Genomic DNA, 20,853 nt, shown 5'->3' with positions numbered 1-20,853 from the left:
AAATGTAAGTATAAATAACTAGTCAAGGGACTCCAGATCCTGTGTGGTTATTGGGAGTCTGTGTTTGGGATGTTTGATAAATCAGCGTGCTGTTAAACTGCCAGGTGAGATCCTGCGCATGACGCACGTTGCCCGCGGCCTGGACGCGGACGGGGCCCTGCTGCTGGATGTTGTTGTGAGTGGCCACGTGCTGCAGCTCCAGTCGGTGGCTGATGTCAGTGTCAAGGTAAAGCTGCTCCAGGTACCACCCCTGCTTTTGTGCATCTGTACTCCTCTCACCCAGAGGAAAGCAGGAAACACTGAGTCCTGAAACCTGCTGTACTGTACTTGACTTCTTTTGTGCCTGGTTTAACTGATGCTGCTGATGTTGCCTTTGAAAGCAGAAAGTTCTCATGAGGTGTTGGTCTCTCAAGAGTGTGAGATGTTGGCAGGTAGTGTTGAGGAGGGTGTTCAGGGCAATTATTGATGGCTGGCATGTCAGTGTTGCTTTGGGCAGAGCCAGAAGGGTGCATCTTTAACCTCTCTGACTTAGTGATTAGTAGGAGGTAACCAGTATTTTACTATATTAATCCCACCATGCAATAAATACACCTGAAGTTGTTGATACTTTGGTAAACTGCAACATGTTGTATGTCCAATATTTATACCCAGAATTCGTCTCTACCGATTTTTTATTTAGCACATTTGTCAGCATCTGACTTAGAATAAAAGCCAAATATTTAGACCTCAAAAGATTGTTATTGAGGAGTAAGATATTTTTTAGAAATGCTCTGCTGTGGCCTCCATCATCAGGATCCTCGGTACATCAGTCTGTATCTTTTTTAAAGTAATAGACCCGGCAGTGTTAAGATTCAACAGCTAAAATAGGAGTGAAAAGGACCCGTGTGTGCAGTACCCTGTGCTCCGTGGTTAAGATAAGCCCCTTTTCTCTGAACACATCTCACAGCTCTGAAGTACAGGCCCAGGTGGTGCTGGTGTGGAAGCAGCTGAAGGCCAGGGTTCTGTTGCAGGATTACACAGAGGACTACATCCAGACGGGCCCTGGGCAGCTGCACGCGCACTCCACGCGCCTCTTCACAGCAGACGGAGTCAGTGTTCCCTACACGTGGAACCACACCATCACCTACGACTCCACCAAGGGCAAGATGCCCTTCCTGGTGCAAACACTGCGCGCTGCCTCCATCACAACTGAGTACAACCCGCTGGAGGAGGCCGTGGCTTTCAAAATCCAGGCTTCCATTGCAAAAGGTATTGTTCTGGTCTTTCCCAGAAATCAAACAATGTAAAAAGAGTATCTTCTCTTCTTAGAATTCTTTGAGTCACCTGTAGTCTCAAAAAGAAATTCTGTGAAACTTGGGTAGCTTTAGTGTAGATCCCAGGACCTACAAATCTTGTTGATGTACCCATAAATTAATTACTAGTTAGCATTGCTAACTGCTGGCTTTTATGAACCTGAGTGACCAAAGGGGATGGGCATGGATTTGTGTGAGCAGATTTTCCTTTGAGAAGCCCTAATTAATGAGCAAACTGGCTTGGTACTTTTTTTTAACACTCTTTGGGCTTTTTTTTTTTTTTACATTGCAGGGAAATTACTCTGGTTTGGAAGTAAATGAAACAGTGGGGTTGCCTGCCTGCCTCAGTCTTTCTTTTCAGTAACAACATTCTAAATTAAGTAAAATAAGGTTATTCCCACTTGCCAGATTAGGGACTCATTGTACAATTTGAAAACCAAGTACATTTTTTTTTTAATTTAAAAAGAGATCTGATAAAAGGAAGTCTCCAGGTCAAGATATGCTTGTGATTAGATCTGGCTAAGCCTTTACTGAACTTGGATTTATTTCCTCCAACAATTAAGATACTGGTGTTTGGGATTTTTTTTAATTTAATTTTTTCAATTTCAGTTTTCAAGCAGCCAAAGCCCTCTGGCCTTTGAGGAGTCTCTCCCTCAGTTTTCCATTGCAGTTCATAGTACACACTTGTGTTCTTCTACAGTGACCTCCTAAGATTTGTGACGTGCTGGTTTGGGTTTGTTTGGTTTGGGTCTGTTGTCCTCCTTTTATGTGAAGTCAAACTGAATGGTCTTTATTCTTTCAATAAGAAACTTTGCAGGATGCATTAGGCTGGGATGGAACTTGCAGCTCACTCTGAGGGAGCCCCCAATCTGTTCAATGTTATTCAAACCGGCTCAAGCCATGTAATACTGGCTTTTACTGACCAAGTAGAAAAACCACTAAAGGCTGGATTTAAAAGTTTCTGTTTTGTGGTGAAATATAATAAATATTGTCAAATTGCTGGGCTGCAATTCTTAATGTTAAAGTAATGAACTGGCCATATTTATATCCACAAGTGACATGTGCTTCCTTTATCGTACAGGGGACCGGAGCAACCAGTGCCCTGCAGGGTTTGCTTTGGACTCGTCTGGGCCTTATTGCTCAGGTACTGACTGACATGGGTGGGTGTAACCATGGAGTCCTGGAGTGGTTTGGGTGGGAAAGGGCCTTAAAGACCCCCTATTTCCACCCCCTGCCATGGGCAGGGACACCTTCCACTAGCCCAGGTTGCTCCAAGCCCCATCCAACCTGGCCTTTGGACACTTCCAGGGATCCAGGGGCAGCCACAGCTTCTCTGGGCACCCTTTGCTAGGGCCTCCTGTTGCAGTGGGGATACTGTAACACGCATAGATCAAACCAGGAGTCCCGTGGAAAGGAAATATATATGGACGGATTCTTGGTAGATGTTTCAGAGAGATGTTTATTTATCCATCCACATGGCCGGAGCTCTGCTGAGGAACTGTTCCAGTCACGGGACCAAGGGTCCTTCTGCCCGCGCAGGGAACACAAACCAACCAACGGGAACGAGGCTGAGCAGGGGCAGGGAAACCCCGTGTCTGTGCCCTCAGGGCCCCTCTCCCAGGGCTACACGGCGGGGGAGGGACCCCAACACCTCACCCGTTTTATTTTAATAAAAGGAGAATGAAAACAACTGGATAAACATAACAAGAACAGTTTCAAAACAAAACAAGCAACCCTCCTGAGTCTTTAGATGTCCAAACAGATTCTGTGGAACATCTTAGGGCTGACAGAAGGGAGACAGAACTCTCTGAGCATGCTTTGTGGGGAAACTGAGGCAGGAGAGGGTTTAACTTCTTCCCCTCCCCCTTTTCATCCCCCACTCGGCATTGGAAAGGGATTTTTGGGAAAACAATTGGCAAAAGCATGGTTTTGTGAGGGAAACCATGGGTGAAAAAACGGATTGGGAATACACTGGGGGTAATAGGACATAGGGTAAAAGGGAAAGGTGGGATTAGGAAAGGGAAACTGTAGGGGGGGCTTACAATGGAGATATTGTCTAACATGACTACGATTTTTTGCATATATACTGCCTTTTACAGAAACACCATCAGGCCCAGTGACCTGCGATGCTTGTAACCCTTTTCTACCTCGTATAATTTTGAATTCCACTACCTCTCCATCTCCCAAGCTTGGGATGCATTTTTCAGGGTTATTCTTTTTAATAGCAGTTCTATGCACGAATATGTCTTGCTGGTTGTCACACCTTGTTATAAAACCATAATTTTGCTTAACATTATACCATTTTACTAGCCATAAGATCTTAGTTACTATGATCTTTTCCTTTTTCCGAGTGGCTGCTGTTTTCTGTCTCGCTGTGTCTTTGCTCTCTCCTTCGGTCGCTCCCGTGTTGGAATTGTCGGGGCTTCTCGTGCCTGCGCGCTCTTCCCGGGGTCGCGTTCGGGGCTGCGCGGGCCGGGCCGGGCCGCACCGCTCAGTTCTCCGTGCGTCGCCTCCTCTGGTCGCAGCTTCGCTGCCGATGCCGGGCGCTGCATCCACGTCTCGGCCGGGCCCCCGAGCGACGACTCCCCCGCGCCCTGCTCCAGCGCGCGTCTCGGCTGGGCGCGGCTCCGCTCCACTGCCACCGCCGCCCGCCACCGCCCGCATGCCGCCCCTCTCGGCCGGGCGTTCACGGGGCTCGCTCCACCACGTGCTGCGTGCGGCCGGGCGGGCACCGCCGGGTCCCGCCGCTCCCGCCGCGCCTCGCTCCGCCACCGACACTGCGGCTCGCTTGGCTCCGCCCGCACACGGGAACTGCCTTGCTGCTGCTCGCAGAGCGCTCGGTGCACGTGGCCTGGGCCACACCTGAGGCAGGCTTCCCTTCGCCGGGACACAGCTGACATTGCTCAACAGTCTCGGAAATTAAATAATATTCATGAAAATATTCTTCCATCGGCATGTATTTTGACTCAAATATTAACTGTGTCCAAACGGCCTTCCAAAACTCCTTGGTAAGAATTAAATCCCAAGAAACATAGAAAAAGTTCTTAAACAACCATGCCAGGAAGTGTTTCAGTTCTTTTTGAGCTTTAATCAAGCTAAAATTTACAAATTGTTGTTCAAGAATCATTTTAAGATAAATATCCATATGCGGCTCTGAGAGCCAAGAGTCTTCCCACGGTTCTTCCATAGTTTAGATATGGAATTGCAAACAAAACCAAGAAGAGGAATCCAGAGTTACTCACACAAATCAGTCGCTTAGGGATCGGGGATCGTTCTGCTCACAATTCTCCACCATTATGTTACAGTGGGGATACTGTAACACGCATATCAAACGAGGAGTCCTGTGGAAAAGAAATATATATGGACGGATTCTTGGTAGATGTTTCAGAGAGATGTTTATTTCTCCATCCACATGGCCGGAGCTCTGCTGAGGAACTGTTCCAGTCACCGGACCAAGGCTCCTTTGCCCACGCAGGGGAACACAAACCAACCAACGGGAACGAGGCTGAGCAGGGGCAGGGAAGCCCCGTGTCTGTGCCCTCAGGGCCCCTCTCCCAGGGCTACACGGCGGGGGAGGAGACCCCAACAGCCTCCATACCCTCACAGGGAACAATTCCTTCCCAATATCCCATCTATCCCTGCACTCTGGCAGTGGGAGGACATTTCCTGTGTCCTATCCCTCCAGGTCCTTGTGACAAGTCCCTCTCCAACTCTCTTGGAACCCCTTTAGGCACTGGAAGGGGCTCTAAAGTATCCATTAAGCCTTCCCTTCTCCAGGTGAACACCCCCAGCTCTCCCAGGCTGGCTCCAGAGCAGAGGGGCTCCAGCTCTTGGAGCATCTCCATAGCTTCCTCTGGACCTGCTCTAAGAGGTCCATGTCCACCTTGTGCTTGTGGCTCCAGAGCTAGACACATTATTAAACCACCAGAACCTACATCCCTTTTATTTAGAGTTCAAAGTATGTACTTCAAAAAGTGTGAGTTATCCTTGCTAAAAGGGTGTGGATCCAAGGGTAGTTGAAGACTTTACTTCTGTCCTCACCTACAATATGAGTAGTGCCCAGACAGCTTTTACATCAGTACCTCAGGTACACTTAGAGGACACAAAGCATCAGGCTCTGCTGAGCCTGCAGAGCAACAAAGGACTTGGGTGACCGGTGTGGAGGAAAGGATGAGTGTTGGCACTTCAGATAAGAGCCCACATGTTCCCGCTCGGGGGATGGAGGTGGAGAGAAGTACACGAGCTGGCTGTCTCTCTAGAGTCAGGGTTATTTTAGGGAGAAATCATCTGAAATGATTTTGTGGACTTACTTCATTACCTCTTGAAAGGTTGCAATTGAAGGGAATTGCTGGATCTGGTTTTGTCCTGTAGGCTTTCCCAGTCGCACCCCTCTGAGGAAGGATCAGATTGGAGTAGTTTCTTCTGAAGTCTCACTGGTTTTTCAAATATTTTCTTGTTCCAGATGAAGACGAATGTGCTGTGGGAAATCCTTGTTCCCACACCTGTCACAATGCCGTGGGATCCTACTACTGCTCCTGTCCCAAAGGCCTCACCATCTCTGCTGATGGCAGAACATGTCAGGGTAAGAGAGGTGCTGCTGGGGACGGCTTGGATACAAATGCCCCTTAGATAATTTTAGGCTTTAAAATGCCTTAAAAGGCACTTAAATTGCTAAGGAGAGGTTTTATTTGGGCCATTTTCTCATTATAAGAATACAATTTATTGGTGGTATTCTAATTATTTCACAGCTGAATGTATTCGCAGTCAGGTGTTTCTAGTTGCTGGTGCTGAAGGCACTGGTGAGTGTGTGTCCGCTGTGCGGGGTGTGCAGCTCGTTTCCATTGCAGACATCGACGAGTGTGCGCTGGAGGGCCACAGCTGCCACGCGGGGCAGGACTGCGAGAACCTGCCTGGCTCCTTCCGCTGCGTGCCGCGCTGCGGGAGCGGCTTCCGCAGGGCGCCCGACGGCTCCAGCTGCCGAGGTACGCGCGGGCTGCGCTTGCGGCCATCAGCTGGAAATGCTGCTCTCCAGCAACTGAAACTCACTTCAGAGGGCGTCTCCAAGCATCTGTCTATCAATTTTGATTCTTAAGGTTGTGGATTTTTGGGGCGTGGGTTTTTCTATAGGTTTGTTTTGGTTTTTAATCTTCTGCTTCTTCCATCTTTAGAAGTAAATTTAAAATCCCATCAGAGAAGAGCTTAGCATTCTTGGGTTTGTGTCCTGTGTGCATTTTCTTGTACAAAGATGGGAGAGCAGCAAACACTGCTGAGCAGAACTCAGCCAAACCCTGCTCAGGTAATGCCCATGTGGCAATTCCGAGCCCTGGTGTCAAGGATTTGTGTTGTTCCACAGACATTAACGAGTGTCAAGAGTCCAACTCCTGCCATCAGCGTTGCTTCAATACCATAGGAAGTTTCCACTGTGGCTGTGACGCAGGATTCCAGCTGAAGGGCAGAAAATGTGTGGGTAGGGATGAAGTTCTGAATGTCCATTCCCCCCTTCCAACAGACAGAGTTCAACATGTATTTGTTGCTCTATTTATTTATGAAAGAAAATCCTGCTATGGATGATACACTTGATGTATATTTTGGAATTTGTCAAGCAGTACTAAAGCCAGAGGCAGCAAGAATTGGGCTGACTGATCCACGTGCATGAAATTATTCAGTGTGTAGACACAGGGTAATTTCATTACATAATTGAGTGCAATCCTGCTTTTCTTTTGGCTTTTGTTTGAATAAGATGTCAATGAGTGCCGGCAGAATGTGTGCAGGCCTGATCAGCTCTGCAAGAACACCCGTGGTGGCTATAAGTGCATTGATCTGTGTCCCAGTGGAATGACCAAAGCAGAGAATGGGACTTGCATTGGTGAGTAGAAGCATTAATACACTGTGTGCTGATGGGAAACACGGGGACAATGATGAGGTTTAGTTTTTTAAATAATCCTGAAGATTGTCCATCTCCACTTATTAATATCTGCACATATTAAAGCACCAACTTGTTTTTGCTTATGGGAACATCTGTATTTACCTTTTTTTTTAATTAAAAAGCAGTGTATCCTTGCCACCTCTAGTTTTCCATTGTTCTCAAGCAAGAACAGTAAGATTTTCCTTGGTGTCTTTTCTGTGTTGGCACCTTGATTTCTCTCAGTTATTCATTGACTGAAATGTTTTGCCCTGTGTCTGCATGATTTCTTAAGAGCTGGGCTCAGGAGCTCTCAATCAAGATCACAGGTCCCTGCTGCTTATCAGGGAGGGTTTTAAGCACAGTGGATGTTGTAGATGGTACCAAAGCTTTTGTTCCAGCGGGGTCATGGAATGATTTGGGCTGGAAGGAACCTTAAAAATCACCTATTTCTCCCCCTTGCCACGGGCAGGGACACCTTCCACTAGCCCGGGTTGCTCCAAGCCCCATCCAGCCTGTCCTTGGACACTTGCAGGGATGGAGCAGCCACAGCTTCCTCCCCCAGTAAGGATTGTGCAGAGCTGTGACCGTTCCCTTGCCGTGTGCTGCAGATGTTGACGAGTGCCGGTCGGGGTCGCACCAGTGCCGCTACAACCAGCTGTGTGAGAACACCCGCGGCAGCTACCGCTGTGTGTGCCCGCGAGGATTCCGCGCCCAGGGCACGGCCAGGCCCTGCGTGGGTAAGCTGCCACTCAGTCCTCTCACACCTTTGCTGCTGCTTTTGCCTGGCTTTCTGCTGCAACACACCATCAGTGCTATCCCTGTGGAAGACCATGCTGTAGAGACAAGTTTGCTCTGCAGTTCCAAACTGCCCATCCAAAACAAAGTGTTCCATTCTAAACAAACAGTCAGAGCTAAATGGTTCCAAACAGAGATTGGTTTGGGGCCGTACTTTGAAAACAAATTGTAAGAGGGTCTCAGAGCACTGGTGGATGGATGTGGCAAGTGACCACTCCACAGGAGCCTTCAGTTATAAAAATGAGGTGGGGTTTGTTGATGTTTCTAGCTGTGCCTCGGCCTGCCCTGGCTCTCCCTGGAAGGCAATCACACAGAGAGTCATGTGGGTGCCCTTAGGGAGCACACCCCAAGGAGCTGCAAGAGGCCCGACAGACCCAGAACTGAGTTTGGCTCCTGAACATCCCAAACACACCTATTCCCCCACCAGGACTGCCAGGGGGGTTCCTCAGCAGGCAGAGCACAGTGCTCCCTTCCTGGCATGAGTGACTCCCAGCAGGGAAGAAATAGGACTCCTGACAGTCACAGGAATGCCAGCCACGCAGTCAGTCCCTGTGCCATCTTGGCATAAAGCCACACAGGGTTTTCTCCCATGTCATGGGAGGCTCTGGAGCTCAGACATGGGGAGCAAGAGAGTTTAATGTGTGGGGCCAGTGCAAGTGGATAAGCAAATTCACTTGGCATTTAAGAGACTTCAGGAAGGCAGTAGGATCATTTAGAATCATCTTTACTACATTTATGTCAAATATTCAGAGTATAAGAGCTGACCTACCCTGATAATGAGGATTTCTGAATGTGGGTATGTGACACTTCCGTGAGGTTGGTTTCGGTTGCTGTAAGGTATCATGTCAGAAAAGCATTCCTCCCTGTTGACTTCTTCAAGGTTAGCTCTCCTAAGTGATAAATAGTTATTTTCTTTTTTTTTTTTTTTAACAGCCTAAGATTTTGGACTGTCAAAAGTCAGGAATGTTTGGGATTTTTTTAAGAGAGATTAAATTGCACTAAGTGGTGTTTGGCTGTAGACCAAGATATTACTTCTGCCATCTGCCTCTGTGCTGAAATAAAACCAATCCCAGACTCTTAACTTATATTTAAGCCATTTAAACTTCTGACAGGAAAAAGCCAGATAAAGTCTGGGACTGTAGGTTTTCACAAAACACCAGCAGCCTTAAAGCTGCCTTCTGACCAAGGGCCACTGAAACCTCTCTCCTAAAGTGTTTTTATCCTTTGAATTTTTACGTTCCTAAAAATATATTTAAAATATAGATTCATCCAAAGTATTAGTTTTGTTAATAAAATCCAGTTTTTATTGTCACTGTTGACAGTGAGCACAGGGAGGAGTTGAAAAGTAAGTAGGGCCCAGACTGAAATAGAAGAAGTGAACTTTGCTCCTGCCAGTCCCATTTTTACCCCGGGTAAAGTCCCTTGTGCCACCATTCCCTGTTTTGTTTGTTGGACGGGGATAAGATGCTCCTTTGTGACCCCCACAGATCTCTGTGTGCCCATTTACCTGAATTACAGCATTTCTGGGAGCTGTGTTGTTTTCTCTCCTTTCCATATAGGTGGAAGGGCTTTGCTAAAAGCTGCTATAATGCAAATAACACATGCAAGGCTATCTAGAATATACAATCAGGTATTGTTTTTCAAATTAAAGAAAGTCTGAAAATGTAGCTATTTCAATTTCAAAGCAATTTAGCCCGTTCTTGTAAATATTAGGGTTCCCATGCCTCAGTGGCCTCTTCTCACAGGGGCAGCCCTGGAACCGACGCTGGTGACTCCGTGCAGTCAGTTCTGCTTGTATTGCACAGGCTGCTCTTGCAAAAGAAATTGTTCAAATTTTCACCTGTTGTCTTTCATAATTTATATGCTAATCTTCTGTTGCTTATCCACAACTTGTTCCAAGAACATTGGTTGTCATAAAGACATCAGTGTTAATTTATTTTAGGCACGTAAATGATGTAAAAGTCAGCACTTGAGTGCTAAGGAAATGATGAGTTTGTTTTCTTTTACATGTATATGAAGAATAAATTTTTCATCTTAAGCACATCCTGAGATTAATGCACTTAAAATTCAAATTAGTTGTTGCCATACTTAAAGTGAAATTCTTGTTTGTAACACCTGAAAATTGCACCCTAAGGATAATTCCACGAATACTTGAAGTTTTAGTTGTGTGTTTGCCAAATAACAGTTGGAAAATATTTAAACACTCTGCAATTTCTACTTCTGGATTTCCAGCTCTTAAAGCATTTAATTATTAATATCCCCTTAAACATATCAAATATTAACAACTTCATAAAAATGCAGTCTAATGTTCTACTATGTTTCTGACAATATTGACTATTCTCGTGAATTTGTGGCTTGGAGAATAGAAACTGTGCTCAAAAGCCTCTGTTCAGAGGGGATCCAAATGAAACTGTAACAACACTGGATTAATGGCATTTTAACAACAGTAATTAAAAGAATACACACTACTACAAAATAATTAAACTGTTGTTGAGTCGCCATTAAGATCATCTTTAATTTCTAGTAGGAAAATGTTTATAATATATGTCAATTTTAGATATGTTGTGATGTATGTTATTAGCAAGTTTTTCATTTCTGGTCATTGCAGAGTTGTTTGGAATTAGCAGATTTTTGTCTTTTTCTGGTGAAGAAATATTAAGTTTGAGAAGAAATACAGTGTGTGTCAAATTTCCAGCTGAGCCTGAAGTAACTTGATAAAAACTATAGAAAATTTCTTTCTGGTAGTATCAGAGAGACTGTGGGAGAAGGTCCTGCAGTCCCAAGAGCACTCATAGTTACTTGGAGGGAAGGACACTCAGCATGTTGTACCCTCAAGGCCTATGCTCAGCACTCAGATTTGATTTAAGGATGGATATTTACTGCTGGGGTGGCTCAAATAACTTTGGATTGCAATTTAAACAACTATAAAGAAAAAAGCATTGCTTAGGAAAACAAAAATAATTCTATTTTTTAATTGTCCAAAAGTGAATTAATATGTAAAGTCTCCAACCTATCACAGCTGGAATGACCAGTAACAACATGAAAAGTTAGAACGTGCCCAACCCCCTGGATCCCTGGAAATGTCCAAGGCCAGGCTGGGCGGGGCTGAGAGCCATCTGGGATAGTGGGAAGTGTCCCTGCCCATGGCAGGGGGTGTGACTGGCTGAGCTGTAAGGTCCCTCCGACCCAAAGCATTGCATGATTTTATGAACTGCCCAACATGAGGCACAATAACCACATTGGAGCCTGTTGTGCTTCCATTGGTGTGGGGTGTAGGGAATTTCTAGCACTGAACTTCTCTGGAATGCTCTGTGTTAAGCATCCTCTTTTAAAGAAGGGCCCAGCAGCTTCTCCCACTCATCTGTGGAGCACTTAAGGAAAAACCCCAATTTCTAAGAGAGTATGGAGCAGCTGAGGCTGAAACAAGGCTTCAGCAGGGCTCCTGTCCTGGTGAGCACAGTGGCATCAGCCTGTGGGAGAATGAAGGTCTCTTACAGTCCAGGGCAGTGGATCCTGCCTGCTTGGCATAGTGTTCTCCATGTTTTACTGCCTCCAAATCTCACTTTTATGTCTTCATCTTGTTCCTGAGACTGAGATATGTATCTGCGTGTATATAAATGTATAGTTATGTGTTGTTGTTTGTTTGTTTTCTCTCCTTTCCACATGGTTTGGGGCTCTGGATCATGTCACATGAGCAGACATTAATGAATGTGAACAAGTGCCTAAACCCTGTGCACTTCACTGCACCAACACCCCTGGCAGCTTCAAGTGTTTCTGTCCACCTGGGCAACAGTTACTGGGTGATGGGAAATCTTGCGCCGGATTGGAGAGGGTGCCAAATTCGGGTGCCTATTACAGTAGCTATAACTATGCTCAATTCTCCCCTGGGAGAGACAACCAGCAACTGCAGCACTATTACAGGCACTCCTCAAATCTCTACAGCTCCTTCTCAGAGTATAGGAACAGCAGAATACCTTTCTCCAGGACTAGAAGGAACCTTAGAGAAACTTGTCCTGAAGGCTATGAGGCAAGAAATGCCAGATGTGTAGGTAAATGTCAGTCCTATCTTTGCAACTCTGTTTTGGGCCTTACTCTTAGGTTACTGTATGATACATACCAAGGGCTGAGGGTTTGTGGTGCTGGGGTTGTGTTTTCTATTACCCTGGTCAATATTCAGAGGGTTCTGCATGTTCTGGTCTCTGCTGTCTTGACTCACATTGCAGCAAAAATGTTCTCAAACCTCCTTGTAACCTCTGGTTTTAATTGTGTGGTTTATTACCTGTTTGCAAAGTATTTCCCTGTGTTACTCTCTTTCTCCTGGTCACACTAGCTCACCTTGGTGAATCTTCTCACACTCCAAAAACCACCAGCAGCCCCAGTCTAGTCACAGTGCTTCTGTCAGACTCCCACTGGCAGCAGTAATCTGTGTCAGAAAGGTTTGCAATAAACATTTTAGAAGCGAGCACACTGGGCCCCGTGCCAGCAGTGCCATAGGACGGTCAGTCACTGTCACACGGGCAACAGGCACAGAAGCTTTTAAATTATTATTAAGTAAGAAAAGGGGTTGCAATGTAATTTGGTCCCTCAAACAAACGGGTTCATCACGGGTTTGGCAGTGACAGCACAGGCACTTCTCCCTTGAGGAGGAGATGGGCAGTTATGGGAACTGGGAAGCTCCGCCCCTGGTTTTTGGAGGGATGTTAAAAATGAATTAATTATTGGAAATATGCTTTTCTTAAGGCAGACTTTGCCAAGTTAACTCGTGTTTTGAGTATCTCAAGCAAATGACACTTCCCAGTAGGCATGACATCTTTTCAGGTAAATAGTGATCTACAGCAAGGTTCTAGCAACCAGTACTGCTGGGATGACGCAGCAAGGTGTAATGGTGAAAAACATGGATAGGCTTTTAATTAATAAAAATTAAGGATGGGCAGACATTAAAGCGTGTATTTAAGCTACGAAGAGGTTTCAGTAGTCATATCCATCTGGATTGTTATGGTACAGGAGTTTAATTGAGAGGCCCAGGAATACACTGTCACTGAGGGAAGGAAGGGTTAGGCTTAATTTTGTATCTTCATTCCAGCTTCCAGTTGGAATTAGTTAATATTCCATGAATGTTAATAATATTATTATTCCATGAAACTTTTATTTCATTGACTAAATATCTAAATTTTAAAATTACTGTTTAATATGAAAAATACCTCCAAATTATGCTTTTGTTAAAGAAATTTTTTTCAATAGACAACCATCAGGATTCGCTAACAGCACAGGGCTTTGTAGTCACATCTGTTTCTCTTTTCTGTTTGCATTTTGATCTAATGCAACCCCTGTCAGTCAGAGGGGAAGCAAAGACCTTACTTCCACTGATTTAACCATGCAAATCTGAACTACTTTACTGCTGTCCTGAACTAGGCAGATGTTTCAAAAAGCTATTATAAGTATAAATTATCTGTGTCTAAATCACACTAATGTGCTTTGAAAACTTTACATAATGTGGTCTGGTACTGGTACTTCTGTATTTGAGAGGGAGATTTAAAAAAAAAAAAAGAAAAAAAGAAGAGCATTTACTGACAGTCATCGCAGCTACCGAGCCTAATTCATCCCTCTGGCATGGGCGAGGTCAGTTTAAAAGGGAAACAGCTTTGGCTGAGGAGGGAGTGGCTGTAAGGAAGACTCCCCCAGTGACAAGGCTTCTTCTGGCGAGGTAGCGAGTCTGGGTGTTCCCTAAGCATGTTGCTTAACACCTGATGATCAGACAGCTCAAATGGCTTTGGGGGCAGGACTGTGTTTGTGTGACCGCGGCAGTGGACACAGGTGGCACATCCCCCTTTCTCCCAGAGCTCTGTCTCGGTACTGCTCTCCTCAGCTGGGATCTGTCACAGCTGCTCTTCACCGAGGGGAGAAGCCCCTCAAAGCTGACTTTAGTGCCTGCAGAGTTACATGGAATGGCACAGGTAGGGGGAGAGGACACTCTAGTCTTAGATGTTCAACCCCATCAGAAAAAAAGATCTGGACAACTCCCACCAGCTCTGTCCATACACTTGCAGTACAGAAATAGGGGAAAAGTACCTGTGTTCATGGCAGGCTCAGGGAATGCTGAGGTGTTGGTGCTTCTCTCTGCAGACATCGATGAGTGTGAGAGCAGAGACACGTGTCAGCACGAGTGCAGGAACAGCCTGGGCAGCTTCCAGTGTGCCTGTCCCTCGGGATACCGCCTCATGCCCAACGGCAAAACCTGCCAAGGTACGGAGAGCCATCCCTGCAGTGCTCAGGGGGAGGGCTGCAAAGAAACCAGACACAAACCAGGCCCGGGACATGGCTAAGCCACCTACCTCTCTGAATTGGTTATGTGAGAGTCAGCATTCAAAATGTCAAGTTTCAGAAGTTTTTATATTTCACACTTCAATGCTTCATAAAACATCAGCAAACTAGACAGTTGCAACTTCTAATTCTGTGACCTATTACACATTGAGCTCCAAGCTCTAGGGTCAAACAGAGGCACATTCTGGGCTCTGCTCAGACTTTACCCGCTTCAGTTTTCACCCTTTAATTCTTCTACCAGCAGCTGATCCCTTGCATGTTTTTCCATCCAGATATTGATGAGTGTCTTGACGAGAACATAAATTGTGGAGCAAATCAGATGTGTTTCAACATGAGAGGAAGCTACGAGTGCATAGACACTCCTTGTCCACCCAACTACCAGCGAGAGCCACATTCTGGGTATGTTTTTTTCTCAGCCCCTTCTCACCTGCCCCAAGCTCAGCTCCTTAACCTGTGCTTGTTAAAGAAGAAAACTTACGTTTGCCTGACACCAGTAGAGCTCACAGTAGCTAAAGGTTAGGCATTGACATAGGAGATCATAGAGTCAACAGAGTCTTGGGATGGTTTGAGTTGGAAGGGACCTTAGCAGAACATCCAGTTCCACCCTCTGCCATGGGTAGGGACACCTTCCACTACCCAGGGTGCTCCAAGCCCTGTCCTTGGACACTTCCAGGGATGGGGCAGCCACAGCTGCCCTGGGTAACCTGTGCCAGGGCCTCAACTGCCAGGGAAGAATTCCTTCCTAACATTTAATCTAAATCTCGGTAATGGCCTGACTTGCCATCAGCTTCAAAGCATCTTTGAAGCATCTTTTTAGTCATGAAAATAATGCTACAGTTTCTGTTAAGCTTTGTTATTTCCCTGTTCTGGGAAAAAAAACCATATTGATTTCTTTTAATCTTTCAAATACTCAAAGGAAAAATAGGTTGTTTCATAGTCAGAAACCATGTTCTGGGATCAAACTCAACTGCAATGATGTTTACGCTGACATGGGTCATGTCCTTTGACCTCCATTAGCACTGGCAAACTGCACTAGCAAAGATTTCCTGTTTTAACTTTTGATTAATAAAAGTAAATTTTATTCTGTCCTTCATTCCAAATTCTTTATGACCTAACAGACAGATACCTCAAATGGAGCTGCCCAGAACATTTTAAACTAGGTCTTCCTATTTTAGTGTTTAAGAGCACGGTCAGTAAAACTTACCCAACGTGCTAATTACATCAGTGTAGCCAACATCTTTCTGAGATGATCCTGTGAGGCAAAAAGGGACATTAAATGGGCTGCAGCCCTAAAGGAGAAACGAATGGAAGAGTGCATAAGCACTTGTAGAGAAGTTTTAATCTGCAACAGGGTAAACAGGAAGAATTTCTCCTCCAAAACCTATCCCAGCACTTAAGATACTGTGCCTTCTCCCTGGGCTAAAGTCTTCTGCTTCTTCCTAGGTTCTGTCTCAAAAGCTGCCCGGCCAACGACCTGGAGTGTGACCTGAGCACCTACGCCCTGGAGTACAAGCTGCTGTCGCTGCCCTTCGGCATTGCTGCGGGGCAGGACCTGATCCGGCTGGTGGCCTACACTCACGACCAAGTCATGCACCCCAGGACCACCTTCCTGATGGCAGACGAGGACCCTGCCGTGCCGTTTGCCCTGAGGGACGAGAACTGGAAGGGGGTGGTGTTCACCACGCGGGCGCTGCGCGAGCCCCGGACGTACCGCATGGGCGTGCGGGCTCTGTCCTACAGCGCCGACGGCAGCGTCGAGTACCGCACCACCTTCATTGTCTACATCGCCGTGTCCGCCTTCCCCTACTGAGCGCCGGCCCCGACAGCGAGCCCGCGGCCGAACCACGTTCCCCAGGGCCAGGGGGTGCTACCACTTCAGCCTGACTGCTGCCTGCCCCACAGGGGGAACCACGGCACTTCCAAGGGTGCTATGCTCTTCTTTCTTCCTCTCCTTCCCCGAGGCTGCCTCTCCAGTTCTATTGATCCAATTCAAGAGAAAGATCCATGGCTTTGAGGACCTGTTACCACTTGCTTTATTTATTACACTGGAATAGTAATTTTCCACGCTATGTTCTGAAAACTAGCAGAGAAATCCATGTAGTCAAAGCAGTAAGCAAGGAGCAGCCTCCACTGAAAGTAACTGAAGAAAATAAACCCATAATTTCAAGCGGTCTACATATTAAGGTTGCTAAGTGTTTTAAATTTTGTATCTATTAGATTTTTTTTCCTTATCAATTATCCAATAGAATTAAGTATTATATAATAGAATTAGCACATTAATTAATGTGCTATACTATGTTGTGTGCTCAAACCCACCAAATGCCACCATGCCAAAGGGTTGCAAATGCTGAAACAAATGACATTAAAGTTTGTTTGCAGCTAACAAATCTACAGGAGAATTTGGAACTGGTACCTTTGGTTTCCATGCAAGTGTAGAGATGTTGCTATTTTTTGGAAGAAAAAACCAACATGGCTACTTCTACTTTATAGAGCAGATATTTTATAAGTTTGTTTTTACTCTGCCATTCTGGTATAGCCATTTATTTAACCCAAACCCATATCCACTGCCATACTCCCAGCTCAGTAAATGGTCTGGGCTTTTACGCACATGGAACATTTTTCTCCAAAGGTGATGTAAGTTTGGTTCAATAATGTCAATACACTGTACACAAGTAATTTTGCCAAGATGTATTCTATTTTTATGGACGTGTATATATGTGGTTTTTCCTATGTGCATTTTCTATGCAATATCTCAAGAGTGTTTTACAGTTAAGTTTGCATAAAAGGACAGTGTCAATACAATGAAAATAATCAAAAATAAAGATTCCCATCACCTTTGAGACTGCGGGGAGTTTTATCTTTAAAAAAATTATTTTCCATTTCTAAAGCTCTTGCCCTAAGTGTGAGGGGACAATGCAGAACCAGGGAGCAACTCCAGCTTTTTTCTCTCTTCCTGGCACTCTGGGGTAGTAAGAGATTATCACCAGCTTTAAAGTATATTTTTAGCCACAGGGACAAATTGCCCAATGGTATTTTGTCTCTATTCTTGTATATTGTTAAGTAACTTTAGACATCCCCACTTGCTGTGCCTTTTTCTTCCCTTTCCAGTGCACCAAGTGAAATAGTCCTGCAAAACAAGGATGACTTAAAATTACTTTGCACTTTATACAGATTTATGAGTGACAAACTTCAAACTGAACAGGTTTGCTTCTCAGAAACATAACTTGAAAAATAAAAGCTCAAAGAAGATAAATTCCATTAAAAAGATATGAGGGAAGGAGAAATGAGAGGTACATGTAATTCCCTCAATGTCTTTTAAGGATGAGAATCAGATTGAAAGTGATGTCCTTAAGGGAATCTTAACTCCACTCCCAGAACACAAATTTCCACTCTGATATATTTTGTGAGAAGGGAAAAAACTCAACAGAGTTGACAGCCTTTAAAGGCAAATCTGACCCTAAAAGAAGTAATAGTCACCAGATGGAAGCCACTTGATCACTGCCACAGCCATGGCTCCAAGTTTGCTTTCTCATCCAGGCTTTCCAGGAGCCAGCTCAAGGAGGAGCTGCTTGTCCGTGTGGAAGGTGTTCCTTACCCTGAGATGGTGCCACAGGACTGAGGGACCAGTGAGGTCCCTCCCATGCTCACAGGACAGGGTCACTGTGAGCATGGTGGTTTTCACTCAGGGACTGGTTGAAGGGAGGTGCTGAATAAAGGAGAACTTGTGCCATGGCCTTCTCTTATTTGGACATCTTGAGCTGTGTTACAAATTTCTCCTCCGTTCTATTAAAAAGATTGCAAATATGTTAAATCAGATCTCAGAGCAACTGCACCTACTGCAGCTCTACCTCCACGAGCTCCCTGGCCCTGTTGCTGACAGGCTGGAAAAGCTGCTGGGTTATCATTAGTTTTCCTGGTCTAACTTGAGAAGTGAGGGGCAGGTTAGTACATGTTTATGTGCCCACATGAACTTGGGTGTTTCCTAAAGATTAAAAACCCTGCTTTCATAAATCTGCATTTTAAATACAACAAATATTCTGCTGTGTTTATTACCACTTTGGATAAGGCTGCCCAAACCTTAGATGCAATTTCCAGTGTCTGAGGGCTGTACAGTCACTTGGTCCAAGCCCCTCCATTAGTCTGCAGCAATATTTGCACTGTTAAAAGTTCACTGCTATCCCATAAAAGGCTGATACAATCACCACATCGTCACAAAACAGTTTGCAAATGCCCTCCTGTCACAAACAACTAACTTTCTAATAACAGCATCCTAAGAGCAAAATGTGAGAATGTTACGTTCTTATTAAAAGACACCACACCACCGGAAAAATAATGTTTAAAAAATAAAGGTAGGTCTTAGGGAGAGCAATTAGTGAACAATAGTTAATGCTCCACTGCTACCTCGGGGCTGTGCTACCTTCCTTCTGCATGAGCTTGCTTTTCCCACTGCTTCCTGGATTTTCTGGAGCAGCATTTTCTCCTGGCCCAGTTATCCTTGAAACACTGTCCTGTGCCACGGGCTCCTCCTCTGTTCCTGGGCCTCAACTCTGTGTAAACATAGCAACATTTCATTAACTATGCTACCAGGATCAAACACACCCCATGAAAGGTGGCAAAAGAGGATTTATCTCCTATAGGGATGAATTTGTACACAGGGGTGGCTTCAGGGTGACATCTGGTGGCATCCCAGCAGCTGGGCACACAAGTTTCCTAGGCTCACCTCCCGTTGGGCACACCTTGGATCCCAGCCACCTGCTTGCTGCAGCAGTACCCAGAGCACTCAGCCCATGTCTGTATTCCAGGAAAACATCTGCTACATCTCAGCCTTTGCCAGAGCACAACCAGACTTACTCTTCCTCCCAAAAATAGTCCTTTCTTGGTAAAGCCTAAGGGAAACTACATGTTAAATACAGCCCTTCGCAAAACCCCTGTGTGATTCCTTTCAAATCTAAATTCTAGGAGAGGATTAAGGCAGGAAAAGGAGTTTAGGGATGAAAACAGGGCCAACTGGGGCCAGAAAGGATGGAAAATTCACAACCACCACCTTTAAAAGGTGACTGATGCCCTACTACCAACCCCACCACAGCATCAGGTTTCTGTACCTCATACCCACCATACAAGGCAGGTGTTCAGGAACCAGAGGCAGATAAGGAATGCCCGTCACACCTTCCACAGAGATCCAGCTTGCCAGCCCCTGGAGAGAGGAAATCAATCCACTGGGGTTTTGTTTTCCTTCACACACTGGCTGAAGTAAAATACTAGTGCATGGGTACCCTAATGAGCCTGTGCTGGATGCACAGCACTGTGGGCTAAAGGGAAAACATGTCATCAGGTGAGATGGATACTCAGCAAAGACCAGAGCAGCAATGCCTGGCTGGGAAATGTCCACTTCCAAGTCAGATTTCGCACCAGACAGTGGGTGTGAAACCAAGCCAGATGCTGAGTAACGCAGCCGTCATCGCTCACATCGGCGGGGCACTTTACAGGCAGGACTCTGCTCTGGGGTCCAAGGGGGAGTTCCGGTGCCCTTTGACTTCAGAGGTATTTCTAGTTCTGGCAGCTCAAATCCAAGGCTGCTGCCAATAAAAACTTGGCACAGTGCAACAGTTGAAATCCATGGATTATCTTATGAGGCAGGAATCCCAGCGCCCGCCCCACTGTTGCATACGGGTGGGAGCAGGACACAGAACACCGGCTGTGGAATCCCCCCAGCACGGGTGCAGAGAAGGCACCTGGCACATTTCCAGTTACCCCTGTCAGGATATGGGATGTACAAATGTATGGGTGGGTGAGGGTTGCTGGGCAGTGCCACGCTTTGTTTCTGCAGAGAATCCTGCGGGTGGATAAGACTCTTCCGGCCCTGTGGGCTTTGGCTTCTCTGCTCCAGCGGAGGGCTTTGATTCAGCCCAAAACCAGATGGATCTCATTGCCATCACTCAGCACCACCCTGAAGTCTGGACACTTAAAGCACCTTCTTCACCAACATCCAGTAATGCTGGAGAGTCTGAATGGCTTAAGTGCAACTGTATTTCCTGAGGGGAAATTGGAGACGTTTTCAGCTCTTTCACATGCAGAAGTTCCCCAGTCATGCAGAGCTGCTGCTCCACAGGGACTACAAGAACTCTTAGTGAATGACTTTATTTGCCCCTTATAACCCTGGGCAGACTGAGAGGCACAGGCCTCTGGGTATGAGCTGGAATAGCAGGGAAACACCAGAGAGTGCCAGCTGATGGGACCTTAGGCATCACACTTCAGCAGCACTGCACTAATCATCTCAACATCCCAGCAGTGCATCCAGCCAGGCCCTCTGAATAAGGTTAAATGTGATCCCAGCTGGCTGCAGATTTTTATAAACACGTTTGCATGTCGGGACGCACTTAACACCAGTCACTTCTCAGATCACTGGGTTCAATGTTCACATCTTCAGTGCACAGCTGGTGCCAGATTCTTCTGCTTTGGTAAGTTTAGTGTTAGAAAGGAAGCAAAGGAGACTTGCTTCCAGATAAAGGCATATGGACAAAAAACGTGCTCTTTAGCACT

At 45.8% G+C, this 20,853-nt stretch overlaps 1 protein-coding gene across 6 annotated transcripts in view; it reads left to right on the top strand.

Annotated features, from left to right (window-relative positions):
- HMCN1 (hemicentin 1) overlaps window positions 1-17,153 on the top strand; it is a 183,167-nt gene extending 166,014 nt beyond the window's left edge. For 2 of the 6 annotated variants that reach the window (XM_032117453.1, XM_032117455.1), the window contains 12 exons: window positions 105-226; window positions 1,011-1,248; window positions 2,374-2,436; window positions 5,755-5,874; window positions 6,140-6,274; window positions 6,646-6,759; window positions 7,033-7,158; window positions 7,806-7,934; window positions 11,691-12,041; window positions 14,116-14,235; window positions 14,586-14,712; window positions 15,757-16,123. In XM_032117453.1, coding sequence (XP_031973344.1) covers window positions 105-226; window positions 1,011-1,248; window positions 2,374-2,436; window positions 5,755-5,874; window positions 6,140-6,274; window positions 6,646-6,759; window positions 7,033-7,158; window positions 7,806-7,934; window positions 11,691-12,041; window positions 14,116-14,235; window positions 14,586-14,712; window positions 15,757-16,123 — 2,012 coding nt within the window. Of the gene's footprint in view, window positions 1-104; window positions 227-946; window positions 1,249-2,373; window positions 2,437-5,754; window positions 5,875-6,139; window positions 6,275-6,645; window positions 6,760-7,032; window positions 7,159-7,805; window positions 7,935-11,690; window positions 12,042-14,115; window positions 14,236-14,585; window positions 14,713-15,756 lie in introns of those variants that run through there. The other 4 variants (XM_032117452.1, XM_032117454.1, XM_032117456.1 and 1 more) reach the window with 4 other exon arrangements.
- Window positions 17,154-20,853: the final 3,700 nt, after the last annotated feature.

Source organism: Corvus moneduloides, chromosome 9, assembly GCF_009650955.1.
Source record: "Corvus moneduloides isolate bCorMon1 chromosome 9, bCorMon1.pri, whole genome shotgun sequence".
Lineage (NCBI taxonomy): Eukaryota > Metazoa > Chordata > Aves > Passeriformes > Corvidae > Corvus > Corvus moneduloides.
This window is presented reverse-complemented; position numbering and strand designations above follow the sequence as displayed.